The 16,960-nt window shown below is 42.4% G+C and overlaps 1 protein-coding gene across 3 annotated transcripts in view; it reads right to left on the reverse strand.

Moving 5' to 3' along the window:
* Positions 1–16,960, reverse strand: part of C2cd3 (C2 domain containing 3 centriole elongation regulator) — a 105,725-nt gene that overhangs the window by 54,309 nt on the left and 34,456 nt on the right. For all 3 annotated transcript variants that reach the window (XM_021165953.3, XM_021165954.3, XM_029479229.2), the window contains exons 9-14: positions 11,986–12,134; positions 11,036–11,245; positions 10,273–10,385; positions 6,744–6,862; positions 4,132–4,254; positions 625–1,116 (exon numbers count right to left, since the gene is read on the reverse strand). In XM_021165953.3, the coding sequence (XP_021021612.1) occupies positions 625–1,116; positions 4,132–4,254; positions 6,744–6,862; positions 10,273–10,385; positions 11,036–11,245; positions 11,986–12,134 (1,206 nt within the window). The remainder of the gene's footprint in view (positions 1–624; positions 1,117–4,131; positions 4,255–6,743; positions 6,863–10,272; positions 10,386–11,035; positions 11,246–11,985; positions 12,135–16,960) is intronic.

Consider the following 16,960-nt stretch of genomic DNA (forward strand, 5'->3'; position numbering starts at 1 on the left):
TCACCTGACCTCTAAACTCCCCGGGGCCTCCAGGCTCTTGAGGGTTAGGTGCTAAGGAAAATGGACTAGGGCTTCTCCTGGCCTGAACACTGAAAGTAATCAGCTGCTGAGTCAGGAAGAAAACCAGAGTGGCTGGGATGTAGTTCAGTGGTATAGCACTTGCCTAATGAATATGAGGCCTTAGGTTCAATAATCAGTGTCAAAAAAAAAAAAAAAAAAAAAAAAAGGGAAAGAGAGAAAGAAAAAAAGACATCAGCCCTAAATTCTACAGAAAATCAACAGATAGATATTGAAAAAAAAAAGAGAAAAAATATGTAACTTAAAAAATAAACCAACAAACAAATAAAACTAAAGAGCTTAGAGAGAATAGAAAGGTGGGGAGTTTAACTGGTAAAGTTTTAAAAGCAGCAGAAAGGAATAGAATCTAGAACTTGGGAAAACAGAGCAGTGGCAGAGATCAAAACTTTGGGCCACGCCCTTGATTCCTCTCCTGACTATAGCACAGCAGATCATCAAGAATGTCTTCCAGTACGAAGCCTAGATGCTCAAGGCAGAAAAGCATTAGTTAGGAGACACTTGTCTCTTGCCTCGATAAACCACTAAAGGACATGAAACATATGTTACCTGAGAAAAATTAAAGACAGGCTGTGCTGTGCCCCACGAGACGACAGATCTGGTGACTTCTTCTGTGCTGAAAAGCTTGCAATTCAAATAAACATTGCATGATGGTTGTTTCTCCCGTTCTCCAAAAACAAAATCTTTCCCATCTGGCACCATCAATAGCACATGTAACAGCAAACCGCTTTCTTTATTTGAGCCATTTATTTGATGGACTAAATTGCAAGATGGCATAGCCACGAAGACTGAAGAGTTTGAGGCTACAGAGTTTGCCGACTCTTGGTCGGGGAGCACTAGATTCTGTGTTTTCTTTGTGGTTTCCTCGTGAATTTTATTTGAGCTCTGTGGATTTCTGGTACAGTCGGTCTCCTGGCCTGTCTCTGGTAGCATCGTATCTGAACTTGTACCAGCAGACACTGGAGCAGGTTGGGTGCTGCTACTTAACTTAGCACTGATTCCAGTGAAATCCTTGTTGCCTAAAACAAGCTCCATGGTGACCTAGGAAACACAAGGAGAAACACCAGTGAGAATGTCTGCAGCTGGAGCTGACAGCAAGGTAAAGAACGAATCTATCCATACTCAGCACCAACACACGTATACACTTCAACTTGCCAGGCAGATTATGTATCAGTATGTGATGACCTGGAATATCACCGACTACCAGGAATCAAGGAACTGCTAAGGAAAGGATGGAGCCATGTATAGTGACAGACTCCAGCGGAAGAGGCTCCTATTGGCTAACTCAGAATCAGTAAGAGCAATGGATTATATAACCCGTTGAATAACGTCAGAATCTGTGAGTCCACACTAACACAAAATTAACCTGGAAAGGAGCAGTAGCCTGCCTTTACAATTATGCACAATAATGCCGATCAATAAATGTTCAGAGAGCTGGATACAGCTCTGTGGTAAAGCCTGTGCCTGATGGGCACAGAGCTCCAAGTTCCACACCCTTTCCTCCCACCACTGGAGAACAAATAAAAAGCACAAGGAACATGAAGTAAGAGACTACCATCCTAAGCCAGCATCATGGCATACACCTTTAACTCCAGCACTCAGGAGCAGAGGCAGGAACAATCTGTGAGTTCGAGGCCAGCCTGGTCTACAGAGTGAGTTCCAAGACAGCCAGGGCTACATAGTGAGACCCTGTCTCAAAACACAACCAACAAGCAAACAACAAAGAAATCACTATTTTACATCTATCTTAATAACATGATTCAGGCTTAGTTCCTTAGAGCACATCTGTAATTCCTGGACTTGGGAAGGCTGAAGCAGGAAAATCAAGAGTTTGAGAGTATGTAATGAAACCATTTCAAAAAACAAAGCAAATTTAAAAAAAAATTAATTTAAGTAAACCAGTAGAGGGATAATCTACAAAATAAAATAACCGACTTACCTTAAAAATTACTAAAATTCTGAAATAAGAAGGGCTATGGAACCCTTTCAACCATAGGGAATTGGAGAGAAATGAAAATTAATTCTCCTTTAGAAGAAACCTGCTAGAAAGGAAAACAGTATTGACACATCTGGCGAAATGAGTCCAAGCTGTAGATAGATAAATCCCATATGTTAAGTTGAGTTTCTAAAACTCAAGGACAATATGACATCGTTTTCAGGAAATACATGGAGTCCACATGAAGGGTTCAGAGGGAAACAGACATGACGTAACTTATTCTCAAATAGCTCAGAAACTCTTCACGTGTGTACATTTATACTACATATTCGTGCATACATGGAGGGAGAAACGAAAGTGAAGGAGAGACAGGGAAGGAGGAGTGAGTTCCAGGCCAGCTACAGTGAAAGCCTGCCTCCGGCAGAGCAGGCTCAGGAGTGCTTATGACAGTGAACAGCTCTCAAGACCAGGGGTGGTCACTGGTTACAACCGTGAATTGCTGAGGAGAGAGTACACACTGTTTCTTTCCACAGCCAAGCTCTGTCAGGCTTCATTCATGTTTGGTACTTTTCAGTTTCTATGTCTAGAGCAGTGGTTCCCAACCTTCACAATGCTACAAACTGTTTATACAGTTCCTCATGTTGTGATGACCCCCAACTATAAATCTGTTTTTGTTGCTACTTCCTAACTGTAACTTTGCTAATGTTATGAATGGTAGTGTAACTATCTGCTACATGATCCCTGTGAAAGGGCCAGTCAGTCCTAATGGGGTCATGACCCACAGGTTGAGAACCACCGGTACCGAGTCCGGACAGAAACAGTTTCCAGTTCATCAATCCGATGCATTGGCCTGCTTAGACTTAGTCGAGACTGAACCAAGCAGGTGAGAGGTCAAACTTGGATGAGGATGATCAGTCCCAGGCCAACCTGGGTTACACAGGAGATGCTCAATCTCAAACTCAGGAGGGTTTTCGGATGAGCGGCGTGAGCCAGCATGGCACTTCAGTGACTCATGTACAATTCTTTAACATTACCACATGGTGTTGACATTTATAAAATTCACCATGCAGGTGAGGTATAAAAACAGACAAAACATCCCTTCATGGTTTAAGTCAGTTTACTGTTTGTGTTGGGTCACACTCAGTTTTCCTTGGCTCTATGTACCCGTAGGGGTATGGGTTAGACAAGCCTGGATCACATCTGTCTGACTTGGCTATGTGTAGAGAAGGGGGAGGGGGAAATGCACTGGGTTCTATACTTTATTCTTTGTGCGGTTAGAAGCAAAGTGAAGGTTTTAGGGCATGAGTATGGAAATTTCAAAAACCCTACTAGAGTTTTGCAGAGTTCAGTAGTCTGAGGCAGGAGGATGGTAGGTTTTAAAGGAAGGTTGTACTACATAGTGATTTTCTGGCCACCTTGGGCTACATTTTGAGATGTTGTCTCAAAAACCAAACCAAAAAACTTAATAGCTAACAAAGCTGTGTCAAGGCCTGCCTAGGACAGCAGGATGCTGGAACTCAGGGAAAGGACCCTTCATCAGGACTCGCTCCTCCAGGCACGCACGCACGCACGCTGCTCCTCTGTTCCCTGCCACAGCTCTGCTCTAGGCCAACACCCAGCATTCCTTTTCAGAAGGATGCTTCAGTGCTCATTCCCTCCGCACTCTCTACAGTGTACCGTTGTACAGAAACAACGAAATCAACAACAACAAATCAAAGCTGTCACTCAATGCTCTGGTGCCTTTTCCTTGGCTCTCAGGCACAAATTTGAACATTGCTTTGACCTAAAAAGATCTGACTTTCACTCTGACCTGCCTGTACACTCTGTTTTGTACTACCTCACTCCTGTTTGTTATCCTGTGGTAACAATTATTTAGTTTCACTTGAGAGCTTTTACATGTGCATTTCTTTTCAGAAATCACTGTAAACACCAGCTCCTTAGTGGAGCTTGTCTGATACCTCGCTTCCTCCCAGACATTTATTTCCTTCACCACACTCTGCTGCAATTCGACAGAGGTCTCCCAACTGCAGGAAACTTGTTCACAGCTGTATTCTCGGTGGCAGGCAATAATTCACGGGCTCAGGCAATACCCACGGCTTATGAGATGTATACCCACGTACCTTTAGGGGGCCAAGGGAACACAGACCATTTTCCTGTTGCACTGGAAGCTGGCTACTGAAAGAAAGCAGCTCTGACTGAATGACAGCTCGCAAAGGGAGAGATGCAGATCCAATGACTTCTGGCTGACGGAAAAAGGAAAGAAAAGTGTAAGGAGGAGCGGTGGGGTGGGAAGGCTGACTGAAGTGACGCTCTGGAGACTTGTGAGAGAACAGTGCCTTATGAAGTACAGAACTCCATTATGATGTGACCGACAATGCTTCCACATCCTGCCAGCCTCCACTCTCCCTTCTAGGTTTAACCACTTCTCCCTAGAAGATTACAGTGGATTCCATAAGCCACAAAAAATATCTTTCTCTATTAAAACTTAGCTTTCTTCAGTCGGATTCCTTAGCTAATATTTTAAGACTAGGAAAGAAATCACTCTTGATATGCCTGATGCTATTGAGGCTATGGAGGAGCAAAAGACTGTCACATGAGCAAGTTGGAATACAGTGCTAACTTCACAAAGGACACTGGAAGGAATACGAGAAGCTTTACGGTTTTTGCTGCAATAATTCCAATTGTGGAATTTACACTAGAGAAATAACATATAAAATATGCATAAATTGCATATGTTAAAAGTAGTTAATAATTAGAAACAACCAAATGTCTAATGCAGTGATTTTCAATCTATGGGTTGTAACCCCTTTGGGGGGGGGGTGTCAATGTATCAGGGATGTAAGATTCATAACTAGCAAAATTACATTTATGAAATAACAATGAAATAACTTTATGGCTGGGGTCACCATGCCATGAGGAACTGTATTAAAGGATCTCAGTAACAGAAGGTTGAAACTGCTCTAATACATAACAATTCAGCTAATTTTGGCATATCCATATATAGTTGTATGACAGGCAGCCATCAAAGTGATCAGTTCACGAAGTGTTTATTTTGTTGTTGGTTTTGCTTTTGCTTGTTTTTAGATAAGGTCTTACTTTGTAACTGTGTCTCTCCTGGACTTGTATGTACATACACTAGGAGATCTTTCTGCCTCCCATCTGCTGGCATTATAGACGGGAATGCACCACTACTACCACCTCACTGAAAGCTTAATACGAGCAACACTTGTTATAGTTGACAAATTACATACATTATATAAATCCCCAAGCATAAAATTATGTGGGAAATTATTTTACTAAAAATGAAATAAAAGTCCATATTGTATCCAGTTGAAAAACATGTCAGCATGCTGGGCAGTGGTGGCGCATGCCTTTGATCCCAGCACTTGGGAGGTAGAGGCAGGTGGATTTTTGAGTTTGAGGCTAGCCTGGTCTACAGAGTGAGTTCCAGGACAGCCAGGACTACACAGAGAAACCCTGTCTCAAAAAACCAAAACCAAACCAAACCAAACCAAAAATCACCGCGTCAGCAGGTCTAGCCCTACAGGTCTGAAACCTCAGTTTCTTGGGAGGCTCAGGAAGGACAGAAAGTTCAGTGGATGACAGAGTGAGTTCAAGACCAGCCTGGGTAACCCAGTTAGACCCTGATCAAGATTAAAAAGTCAAACTACGTCTAGGTCTCAGGAAGAGAGTACTTGTCAACTCTTTTAGAGGCCCTAGGTTCAATCCCTAGTAACACACATTCACATACACACAATACATAATGTCAGAGAGCCATCTGTTTCTACCTTGGCTATGGGCAAATTCTGCTTTCTTGGTGGGTGATATTCAAATGGAAAAACATTTTTCAAGTTTCTTAAAATAATGTAAAATTATTTTATAATTAAAAAGAAAGCCATTAACTAGGTTTCGGTAAATGCAATATAGATATATTCAAATGTTTGCAGAGGTTGTTTTCTTATAGATGAACAATTCTGTGATTTTTTACTCCCTCTTCTTTCTGTTTTGCTGTTTTTCTAAGAAGAGCTTCTGTTTATATTTTGGGGTGGGGGGGAACCACTAAACAAAAGGGGCAATTACCCCACTCACACCAACGATGGAGTCGGACCATTGCAGCTGCTCTTTCTGTGAAGGTGCTGCACACAACTTAACTTACTGATGCCCTCGAGGTCACTGCAAGTGCACGATAGAAACGGGAACACTCAGATGACTCACTACCTACACATTTATTATTTTGGGTGTGGGCTGGGTAACGAAAGTACTTTGCCCACAAATGAAAAGGAGAACTTCAAGCTAAGGCCTATATAAAACCTACACTGATGACTCCACTGCACGACTTGAATGGGCACTCAGGGCATGTGCTCCGCCAGGTGTGGTTGGCAAGCACCTGCAGTCTTAGTACTTAAAAGACTGAGGCAGGAGGACTACAAGTTCAAGACTAGCCCAGGTTTCATAAATGAGACCTTGTCTCAAAAAACAAAAACAAAACAAAACCCCAAGCCAGAGCAGAGCAGACGGGACTGGACCAAGAACTTACACGATGCCCGGGTCCTGCTTTCGTTAAGAGTAGGAATCTCAGACAAGTCACTCAACTTGGCTGAGGCTCAGTTTCTTCTAAGAAATGAAGGTGATGAGAAACGTAACTCACAGAGCTGTTCTGATTCTTAGATTTGACAGAACTGGTTTATCTAACAGAGTGTCTAGTGTGAATGGTAAGCCTCAAATGAGTTACCTTTTTCTGTGGGGTTTTCTTTGCATAAATTTGGAAGATGAGGTTAGAATCCCACCAGTGCTCTATCATCGGGCCACCAAACTCTACTGGACACACAAATCGCTGCTGGAATTTCACCACTGTGAAAGAGAACAGACACATGTCACACAGCCCAACCGGAGTCATCACTAGTCCATGCGCTGACTCCTTCCCCGTTGCCAGGTTCTTTCAGTGTGACTCCAGACGGTAGCAGAAGATGAGCAGAATGGTAGTGCTCAGCTCTGCAATGAGAAATGATCATTAAACATGTCAACACAGAATATGAAGGAGACTCATCCATGTACTTCACTGTGGCCATAGCAACGTGATCTTTTAAATGTTTATTTATTCTAAGAACAGCTCTCACTATGTAGCCCTGGCTGGCTTCTAACTCACAGAGATCTGCCTGCCTTTGCCTCTCAAGTGCTGAGATTAAAGGTGTGCACAAATATGACTGTTTTAGAAGACAAATAGGTAAGTGGCTCAACAGAAAAAAATACATTAACTAGCTGGAGGATGAAGGATAAATGAATTCATAGACGAATGAAATTAAAAATTCTAACAATAAAACTAAGCTCATTTTCTGGCTAGTGGACAGATAATCTGAATGCTGATATTCAGATATCAACTACTCATGCTAGTCAGCCAAGTCAGAACACACAGGGATTTCTGTTATAAACCGGGTCGAGTGACACTGCTTGTTTACTTTGTCTTCACTGATATGGAGCTTCATCTAGGAAATAAAAGGAGTAAAAAGAATCTGAGAATAAAATCAAAGATGCGCTCCTTTTATAATCCGTTTGTCACCCATAAGATGATCTTCCTGCTCAGTCACTTCTAAGCATCTCTAATAGGTCTGCAGGAACATCAACAGCCCAGTTATGTGGAGGATCTGGCACTGAATATTCATTCATTAAAATCACCTTTGACCTAATTTTCTGTTGATTTCTGGCAATCTTAATTCTTTTTTAAAAATTTTTATTTTTTTATGGTTTTTCGAGACAGCATTTCTCTGTGTAGCCCTGGCTGTCCTGGAACTCACTCTGTAGACCAGGCTGGCCTCGAACTCAGAAATCTACCTGCCTCTGCCTCCCTAGTGCTGGGATTAAAGGTGTGTGCCACCACTGCCCGGCACAATCTTAATTCTTGACTCTCATCTTTTTGTTGCTCTTAGGCACAATATGGGTCTTGCTATCTGGATCCATACACAGGTCAAAAGGCCTGTGCCCAGAAAACTAACAGTCACCATAACTGACATGAAATCAATTTCTCTGGCTGTGATAACTGGGAAAAGGAAGATAACACTTACAGCTCTTTGGGGCGGCAGGAAGGTCAACTGAGGAGACAGATGGAAAGATACTCTGGGTACAGTATTAGTTCTTATGAACAAACTAAATTCTGATGCCATTTTGTGGGAAGCCACATGTGCCGTTGCAGGGTGGCATTGGCTACTGCTGGCCACCATGCATACATAGGCAGTAAAGTTTTTTTTTTTTTTTTTTTTTGCCAAGATGAGGTTTTGAGAATCAACCAATCAGATGAGAGACAAGTTAACCAATCAGATGAGAGACAAGTTAACCAATCAGATGAGAGACAAGTTAACCAATCAGTAGACATGCAAATGAGGTGGTAAGCATAACCCATGCATAACCAATCCGGGTGTGAGACACGCTTCTCCTAGGCCTATATAAGCAGCACCAGTTCTGGGCTTGGGGGTCACTTCACCTCTGCAATCAAGCTCTCCCAATAAACGTGTGCAGAAGGATCCTGTTGCAGCATCGTTCTTGCTGGCGAGTCGGGCGCGCAAGACCATTTGGTGTAAAGAATGTCCCTTTCTACCTAGGTACATTCCTAAGATCACACAATTAGTGTTTGGTACGGTCTTCCCAGAAGACAGTGTTAGGAAGGCAGCTGCAGGGCTGTAGATGGCTCCAAGGCTGGAGCAGGTGCTACCAAGCTTGGTGACCTGAGCTTGGTCCCTGGAGCCCACACCAGAAGGAGAGAAGTCAGAGCTGTGCTGGGCTCCATACCTGCTGTTGAACTTCACACTCAAAACTAAATTTTGAAAAAAAAAAAAAAAAAAAGCATCTGTAATATCAAGTTACAGGAACATATATTTTGGTATTGTAAAAAATTACAACAAAAAAAGAAAATAGGATGGACCATCTAGAGACTGCCATATCCAGGGATCCATCCCATAATCAGCTTCTAAACGCTGACACCATTGCATACACTAGCAAGATTTTGCTGAAAGGACCCAAATATAGCTGTCTCTTGTGAGACTATGCCGGGGCCTAGCAAACACAGGAGTGGATGCTCACAGTCAGCTATTGGATGTATCACAGGGCTCCCAATGGAGAAGCTAGAGAAAGTACCCAAGGAGCTAAAGGGATCTGCAACCCTATAGTTGGAACAACATGATGAACTAACCAGTACCCCGGAGCTCTTGTCTCTAGCTGCATATGTATTGAAAGATGGCCTAGTCGGCCATCACTGGAAAGAGAGGCTCATTGGACTTGCAAACTTTATATGCCCCAATATAGGGGAATGCCAGGGCCAAAAGAATGGGAATGGGTGGGTAGGGAAGTGGGGGGCGGTATGGGGAACTTTTGGGATAGCATTGGAAATGTAATTGAGGAAAATATGCAATAAAAAATATTAAAAATTAAAAAAAAAAAGAAAATAAAAAGTATCCGAAGTACAAGCAACAAAAGAAAAGCAAATAAAATTACACACAAACAGAAAGCTTAGCCAGGAGGTGTGGTGCACACTTTTTGTCCCAGCACATGAGGGAGGAAGAGGCAGGCGGATTTCTGAATTGGAGGCCAGCATGGTCTACAGAGTGATTTCTAGGAAAGCCAGGGCTACACAGAGAAACCCTGTCTCTAAAAACCAAAAACCAAACCTCAAAACACCAACCACACCAACAGACTTTTATAGTGTCTTGTAGTGTGTTGGTTAGTTTTATGTCACCTTGATTGTCAAACTGTATGTCCTGGAACTCTTGAAAGCACTTGTTGATCAAACGGATTTCTGCAACTCCCAGACAGGTGGGCAGAAGTTAGAGGTGTGATTTGGAACAATCTAGTTGCACAGGAGGTAAGAGGATGGGAATAGATGATTTCTGTTCAAAGGTAAGTGGGAACAGCTCTGCATTTTCCTCTGAGGCAAGAAAACACCCCTCTATGTCCTCTGCAACAGCTCCTGCCTCCAGGTTCCTATCCTGCTTGAGTTTCTGTTCCCACTTCCTTTGGGACTAAGATGTGGAAGTGTAAGCCAAATAAACCCTTTCTTCTTCAACTTGCTTCTGGTCACAGTGTTTCACCATAGCAATACTGACTCTAACTAAGACATTAAACACATCTACAACTAGGCAGCGTGGCATTCCTAAGATCCCAGCACTAGGGAAGCCAAGGCAGGATGACTGGCAGTCTGAGGTCAGCCTAGTCTACACAGTGTATCATGTCGGCCGGGTAATGGTGCACACAAGTCATTCTGGCACTCCTCTTACCTCCATCGGTGATTTTACTGGAGGCAAGTCGAACAACCTCAGTCACCAAAGTTGTCTTTCCCAGCCCACTTTTGGAAAAGCCCACAGGAAAGTGATACTCCACAAAGAAAGTGCTGGAAGAAAAGAATTGATTAAGAGAACCTGTTGCTTTTGCAGAGGACCCAGGTTAGGTTCTCAGCACTTGCACTGAGGTCCACAACTGTCTTTAAGGCCAGTTCGAGGGGAGCCAATGCCCTCTTCTGATCTCCTTGGGCACCAGGCACACATACAGGGTACACATACAGGGAGAACACCCTTACACATAAAAAAGAAAAGACAATCTAGAAACAAATGAAACAAACAAAACAAAAGGTGGATATATTTTCTGCCTCTATCTTTGAAGTTCCCATTTTCAGGATCAAACTGCCTCAGAGGTCACTTAGAGATCATGTCTGTTCCTCAAAGCTTTCATAAAGTGCCATGTGGGACAGAGCTTGGTTCTGAGAGGACCTACAGCACTTTCAATATAAACCCTGTCTCTGGGCTCTGAGGCGCTAAGCTACAACCACCTTAGGTGTTTATCACTCTTGCTGTAAGTGTAAGGGCTGCAGGAGGGCTTCCAACCCACTTTCCTTTAATCAAAATTTACCCTCATTCTTGGGAACTTCAAATAAATCACTTTTATTGATCGAAAATGTACATGAAAACAAATCATAAGTTAGACTTCCTATTTCCAGCCACATTAGCCCCGAATGCCACATTTAGCTTTCTTATTTAGCTATACCGTTTTTTTGCTGCTGTTGGCTTTGGTGGTTTCCCGGCAAAGTTCTTCCTGCTTGGTGTCATATGGGGACTATCTGGAGGGACGCCCATGGTTTCAATGATGATTCTGACCGAATGTACTCTACCCAGAAGAGCCAGTCTATCCACACTTAGTGACATTGCTGGGGTATGTCCTGGAGTTCTTGAGAGCTCTTGCTGGTCAACTGGATTTCTGCAAGTTCACAGACAGGTAGGCAGGAGTTAGAGGCCTGATTTGGAACAACCCAGTTGCACAGGAAGTAAGAGGACAGGAATAGATGATTTCTGTTCCAAGTGAAATAGGAGCAGCTGTGTGATTTCCTTTGAGACAAGGTCTCACTATGAAGGCTAGTCTGGAACCCCTGGTCCTCCTTTGACTTCCACGCTGGGTCAGAAAACAGCTTTTGTGAAGTGAATCTGGTCCTCATCTAAAAGTGTCTAAAAATATTCTTTAATCCATCCAAGTGCAGGAATGAATGATACAGAATTAGATTTTTTTTTTAGAAGGGAAGTCTACCTTCTAGTTTGCCCACTGTCCTAACCTTGTTATCATGCCATTGTATGTCCCCTTTCACGTTTCCATATAGGAGCCATCACAGTCAACACACCACAACCAGTACTCTGTTTTCTCCATGATCCATCTTCTCATGCAGGTTTATTTTTGTTTTTGGTTTTGTTTTTGTTTGACTTTTTGAGACAGGGTTTCTCTATGTAGCCCTGAGTGTCCTGGAACTCACTATGCATATAGCTGGTTGGCCTTGAATTCACAGAGATCTTTTATCTACCTACCTCTGCCTGCTGAGCTATGCATTACCTTTTAAAGGACTAAAATTCTTTAATGAGTTGCTATAACAAATCACTTGGGCAGTGTTGGCCAAATCACGGCCATTTTCCTCGAGGATGTTCTACCTTGCACCAATATGTACAGCTCACCTGCTTTTCTTGACAGCTGCCCTCTTCTGCTTCTGCTCATTTGACTCTACAACCTTAGATCTGCCAGAGGCTTTGGACTGGTTCATTGTTCTAGAAGGTTCCACTCCATCATCTTCACTGGGGAGCTCACTGGTGCCGACATCAGATTTCTAGGGGAAGATAAACAGAAAGCATGGTGTGGAAAGACACTTGTTTCAGGGAAGGAGTTACAGTGGTCTCTCCAAAAGCAAGCAGCATTTCTTTTCATAAACACCAGTCTACCACAGAGATAACTAACAGCAGGGGCATGCTCCATATTGTTCCTGGTCACACAAAAGTAATCTGCACTTGGTCCACTCAGAGTAAGCAAGGGAAGACATGAAAGTTCTCAGGGAGACCACTGCACTGACTGTCCGCTGTGTTCTGCACTGCGCTAGGTGCTGCACATGCAGCTAAGTATCCAGCATGTTCCTGCAGGTGCCTTATCTTGCCTTTACAATTGGAAAAAGCCAGGTAGCTTGTTTGTGGTTGCCAGCTACAAGGGGCAATCCACATTTTTATCTCCAGGAGTTTTGAAGTCTGGTTTTCTATCACAGTAGAACTGAGACAGAACAGATGTCACAGTGTCATTGAGCTGGGTGCAAGACTATTTTTCCTCTTACTATCCATTCTGTAAGTCATTTATTCTCATTTTAATTGTGCTTAAGATTAATGATAGTTCACAAACTGCCTTCATGAGAGAAATCAGTTGAAAAATTCCCTTTATTTTTGTTTTGATTAAAGGCACCCTCTGTAATTGACTAACAATTAGCCTCTTGTATCACAAAATGCAAAATAAACAGGAGGCATGATGATTATTTGGCTTCAAATGAAAAAGGGCTTCACTCAGTATGCTAACACAGTGTGATCGGGAAAGCCCGGCTGCTCAAGCCTGTCTTATCTAGCTTCCACCTTTTAGAACTTCTCGGGGCATTACCTGTTGACCCATAATCAGGATGACAAATTAACTCAAAGACCAGAGTAGAAAGATTTTTGCTCATTAGTTTTCCTTTAATAACATCTTTTACAAATGGGCACAGATGCCTGGCATGGTGATATATGCTTTTAATCTCAGCAATTAAGAGGTAGAGGCAGGTGGATCTCTATGAGTTCGAGGCCAGGCTGTATAGTGAGTTCCAGGCCAGCCAAAGCTACATAATAGGACCCTGACTCAGACAAAACAAAACAAACAATAAAAATGGTTACAGATGAGACAATCAAAATCTCAGTAGGTTCATTGTTTAAAATTAATTAGGGCAAATATAAATTGGGTTGTTAAGCTTGGAATATCAGGAACCAAAACCACACATGATAATGCTGAATTTCTAAGCTGTGACTATTATTACTATTACTCAATATTAAAATGTCAAACATGGCCTTTGGAGCAGAACATGAACATGCTAACTTCTTGGTCTTCCGGATGCCTCATGACCAAGTTGTTTAGACCTAGGTAGGTAGCTGTTACCTGGCTAGCCCACCATCATAAGAATGCTTCCTCATATGTTTCTGCTGTTACTAGGAAACTTTCTAATGCCAAGATTGATTCTGTGCCTTGGAAACCAATCATGATAGAAGTCAGTAGAGCTGCTTTGTCTAGTTACCCACAATAAGCTTGGATCCAAACCAACCCCGCAGCAGCACTTCCTTCACATGTGTAGCTTTATGGTATTTTCTTTTATAAGTCGCCTCTGGGATGGACCCCACACAAGAAAGACACCTGCAACTATTTGGAATATGACTTCCATTTTGAGTAGTGGTCCAGTAAAGTTTAAGTTCCCAAGACCTCCCTGGAAACGGACGTCCTACTTGGCAGAAAGAGAGATGTGCCCGGGTAACTGATACCCTGGTTGGTAAGTGAAGCTATGAATGTCTGACAAGTCCCATCCCGGTAGGCAAGTTAGGACATGGATATTAGACAAGCCAAGCCCCCGACACAGTTGAATATCCCAACAAATGGGAGCAGGATAAGTGTACAACAAAGACATGTTCCTAACGGAAATCTCCCATCCCTAAAGCTTGATTGGTGGAATAACTTGGCACAGATGTCTGTGGATTTTGGGCTTAAAAATCCTATAGAACCTTAACTTGGGGTCAAAGTTCAGCTCCTGAGCCTGAACCATGTCCTTATACATCAGGTTTGGAATGTGGCTTTCAATAAACTATCCCTATTTGACTGAGATTGGTGTCTGAGTGGTTTGTGCGACGATTCCCAGACCCCCAAACAACTGGCTCAATGTCTCCATCAACAAATACTTTCTGAAGTTACTTTGCTCACATAGCATGGGGGGATTACTTAAGTGTTCTTCCAACATTCATTTACTGGTTCTCTTTGTTGTATGGGTAAGAAGAATTTCCACATTCACAGCAGAAGGATCAGAAGGAGAAAGCAGGGACGCAAAGAAGAGCCGGGATGTCTGAGGAATGGGATGAGACGCTACTGTGGAGATACCAGCGAGTCCATGTAAAAGTGGGACATGAGGTCAGGCAGGGAAGTTGGGGCAGGGTTCTAAAGCCAGGTTTAAAGCTTAGAGTAGGGGACAGTAAGACTTCAGGTGACTTCAGTAATGTCTAGGTAAGGATTCCAGTTCTGCTATTTAACAGCTTATAAGGTATTTATTTATTTATTTATTTATTTATTTATTTCTTATTTTTTTATAGATTGGTTTTCTGTGTGTAGCAAGCTGGCCTCAAACTCAGAGATTTCACCTGCTTCTGCCTCCCAAAGCCTGGGATTAAAGTCGTGCACCACCACTGCCCAGCAAATGTTTTTATGTTTTGAAGCTGAGTCTGATTATGCAGCTCTGCATTTGCTCTGTAACCAGGGCAGGCCCAAACCCTGGATCCTGCCTCAGACTCCCAAGTACTTGGATTGCAGGTGTACATCACCACAGGCTAGCTTCCTTGTATATAATTTCTCTAAGCTGTTTTTCATGGTATGTAAAAGTGAAAGTACTATCTCATGGTCTAGTAAAAGAATTAAATTGAAGTAAAAGTGAATTAAGAACATTTGGTACAGTTCATAATTAATTAACTTCCCTGCCTGACCTCATGTCCCACTTTTACATGGACTCGCTGGTGTCTCCACACTAGCACCTCATTACTGCATTAGGCCAGTGCTACATTCTCTATTCTCTTGCAACTGTCATTTAGTTAACTGGATTCCTTGTAGTGCATTAATTCCCAGTTTTATGTGGACTGGGAATATAGCCAAATGCTAGAGCACTTGCCCAACACACACAAAGCCCTGAGTTCAATCACCAGCACTACGCAGGAAAAAAAGGATACGCACAACATCCCTTTTCTCTATACAACTTTCTTCTATACCCTTGTGCTGGTTAGATTTTTGTGACTGGCCTACAGACAAGCCTATAGGGCATTTTCTTGATTAGTGATTGAAGTGAAAAGGCCCAGTCTGTCCCTGACAGGTGGTACTAGGTTGTATAAAAAGGTAGGTGTCAGGAGCCATAATAGGACAAGCTAATAACTAGCAGGTGATCTTCGTGAGATGGACTGCTTCGGATTATAATATAATCTGCGACAGATTTGCTCTGATAGGTGAGGCACAGGGGAATTCATTTTAGGAAAGATTCCTGCTATTAATATGCTTTTCCTGTTATTATTAAACATATGTAACAAGGTTATCACTAGGTTCCTAGCCCACCTCTTTTGAGCAGACCTCTGCAGATCTACGAAGATGTACTGTCTTGTGGTGATGCTATATAGACAAATAGATGACTTCTTAAATCTTAATGATGATCCTATAAGAATTCCTAAAATTATATAAGCTCTTTCATAGTGGGACTGCTACTAGGTCCTTTTTTGATATTCAAAACTGCAATGAGAGCTCTATCAGTCTCCCACGTGTCACCAGTTAATTGCTCTTAGATAGTAACCAGACTTTCTCCTACTCAGAGCACATTCCAAGAGGTTGTAAAACAATTAACCAAAGGTCATAAAAAGGGAACTAACAATTTACTATAGGTGCTAGGACAGAAGTTAAAATATTGACTGGGTTTATCTATACAGAACTTCACTAATAACTTAGTTATGGCTTTCAACCTTCTGTGAACCTGTGGAGCTGTGACAGGTGATGGATGTTTAGCTAGAAAATCACTCCTAATGGATATGCATGTAAACATTCTCTGTTGTAAACTTCTATTTCAATTTATGATTTGATTTTTTGTGTGAACTTGTGATGAACTTTTTAACATGTGATCATATATTCTGAAAAATGTATAAGTACTGAGGACAAAGAGATGAGAAAAAGAATTTTTCCTTGCCCCATTTAGGATCTTTTCACTTTTTCCCTTAGATAGCTTTCATAGAAAACCTTTTACAACTTGGTAATAAACGCTACAATCATGGCTGGAAGTGTCCTGTGACTTTGGACTGAAAGTTAGAGCCGGCTATCTCCTGCTGAGATAGAACAAAGGCCACATTACTTAATTCTCTGCTGTTAGGGTGCAGGTGTTAATTGCCCAAGCCATAGCCTTTTACCCTCAGAAAGAGCAAGAAAGTTTTTAGGATTTTCTAGAAGTTATCTTCAGCATTTCAGTACAGTTAGAGAGCTAGAATGTCCAGAGACCCTCAGACTTTAAAGCCACACCAGAGTCCTACTGTCTCCCCCTCACCACTACCCTCTCCAGGACGGAGGTTCCTGGCAGGTAGGCTAAGTGAGCCTGAGAAACACGTCAGGAACTGGTGATCCTCTACTCTCTCCTTGAGTTCCTGCCCTGCCCTTCCTCACTGATAGAAGATTTAAGCTGTAAGCTGAAATAAATCTTTTCTTCTCCAATTGCTTTTGGTCACAGTGTTACCACATCAACAGAAAGCAAACTAAGACAGCCATTTCTCTGCCTTTCAAATCTCTCAAGTCTGTTAAACCTTTTGTGCCTGCTTATGCTCTGCCTGACAATATCAGTTAATCATAAATGCCTAGCCCCCCTACCCCACTTTG

The sequence above is a fragment of the Mus caroli genome, unplaced genomic scaffold, assembly GCF_978045245.1.
Source record: "Mus caroli unplaced genomic scaffold, Mus_caroli_1 scaffold_8, whole genome shotgun sequence".
Taxonomy (NCBI): Eukaryota; Metazoa; Chordata; class Mammalia; order Rodentia; family Muridae; genus Mus; species Mus caroli.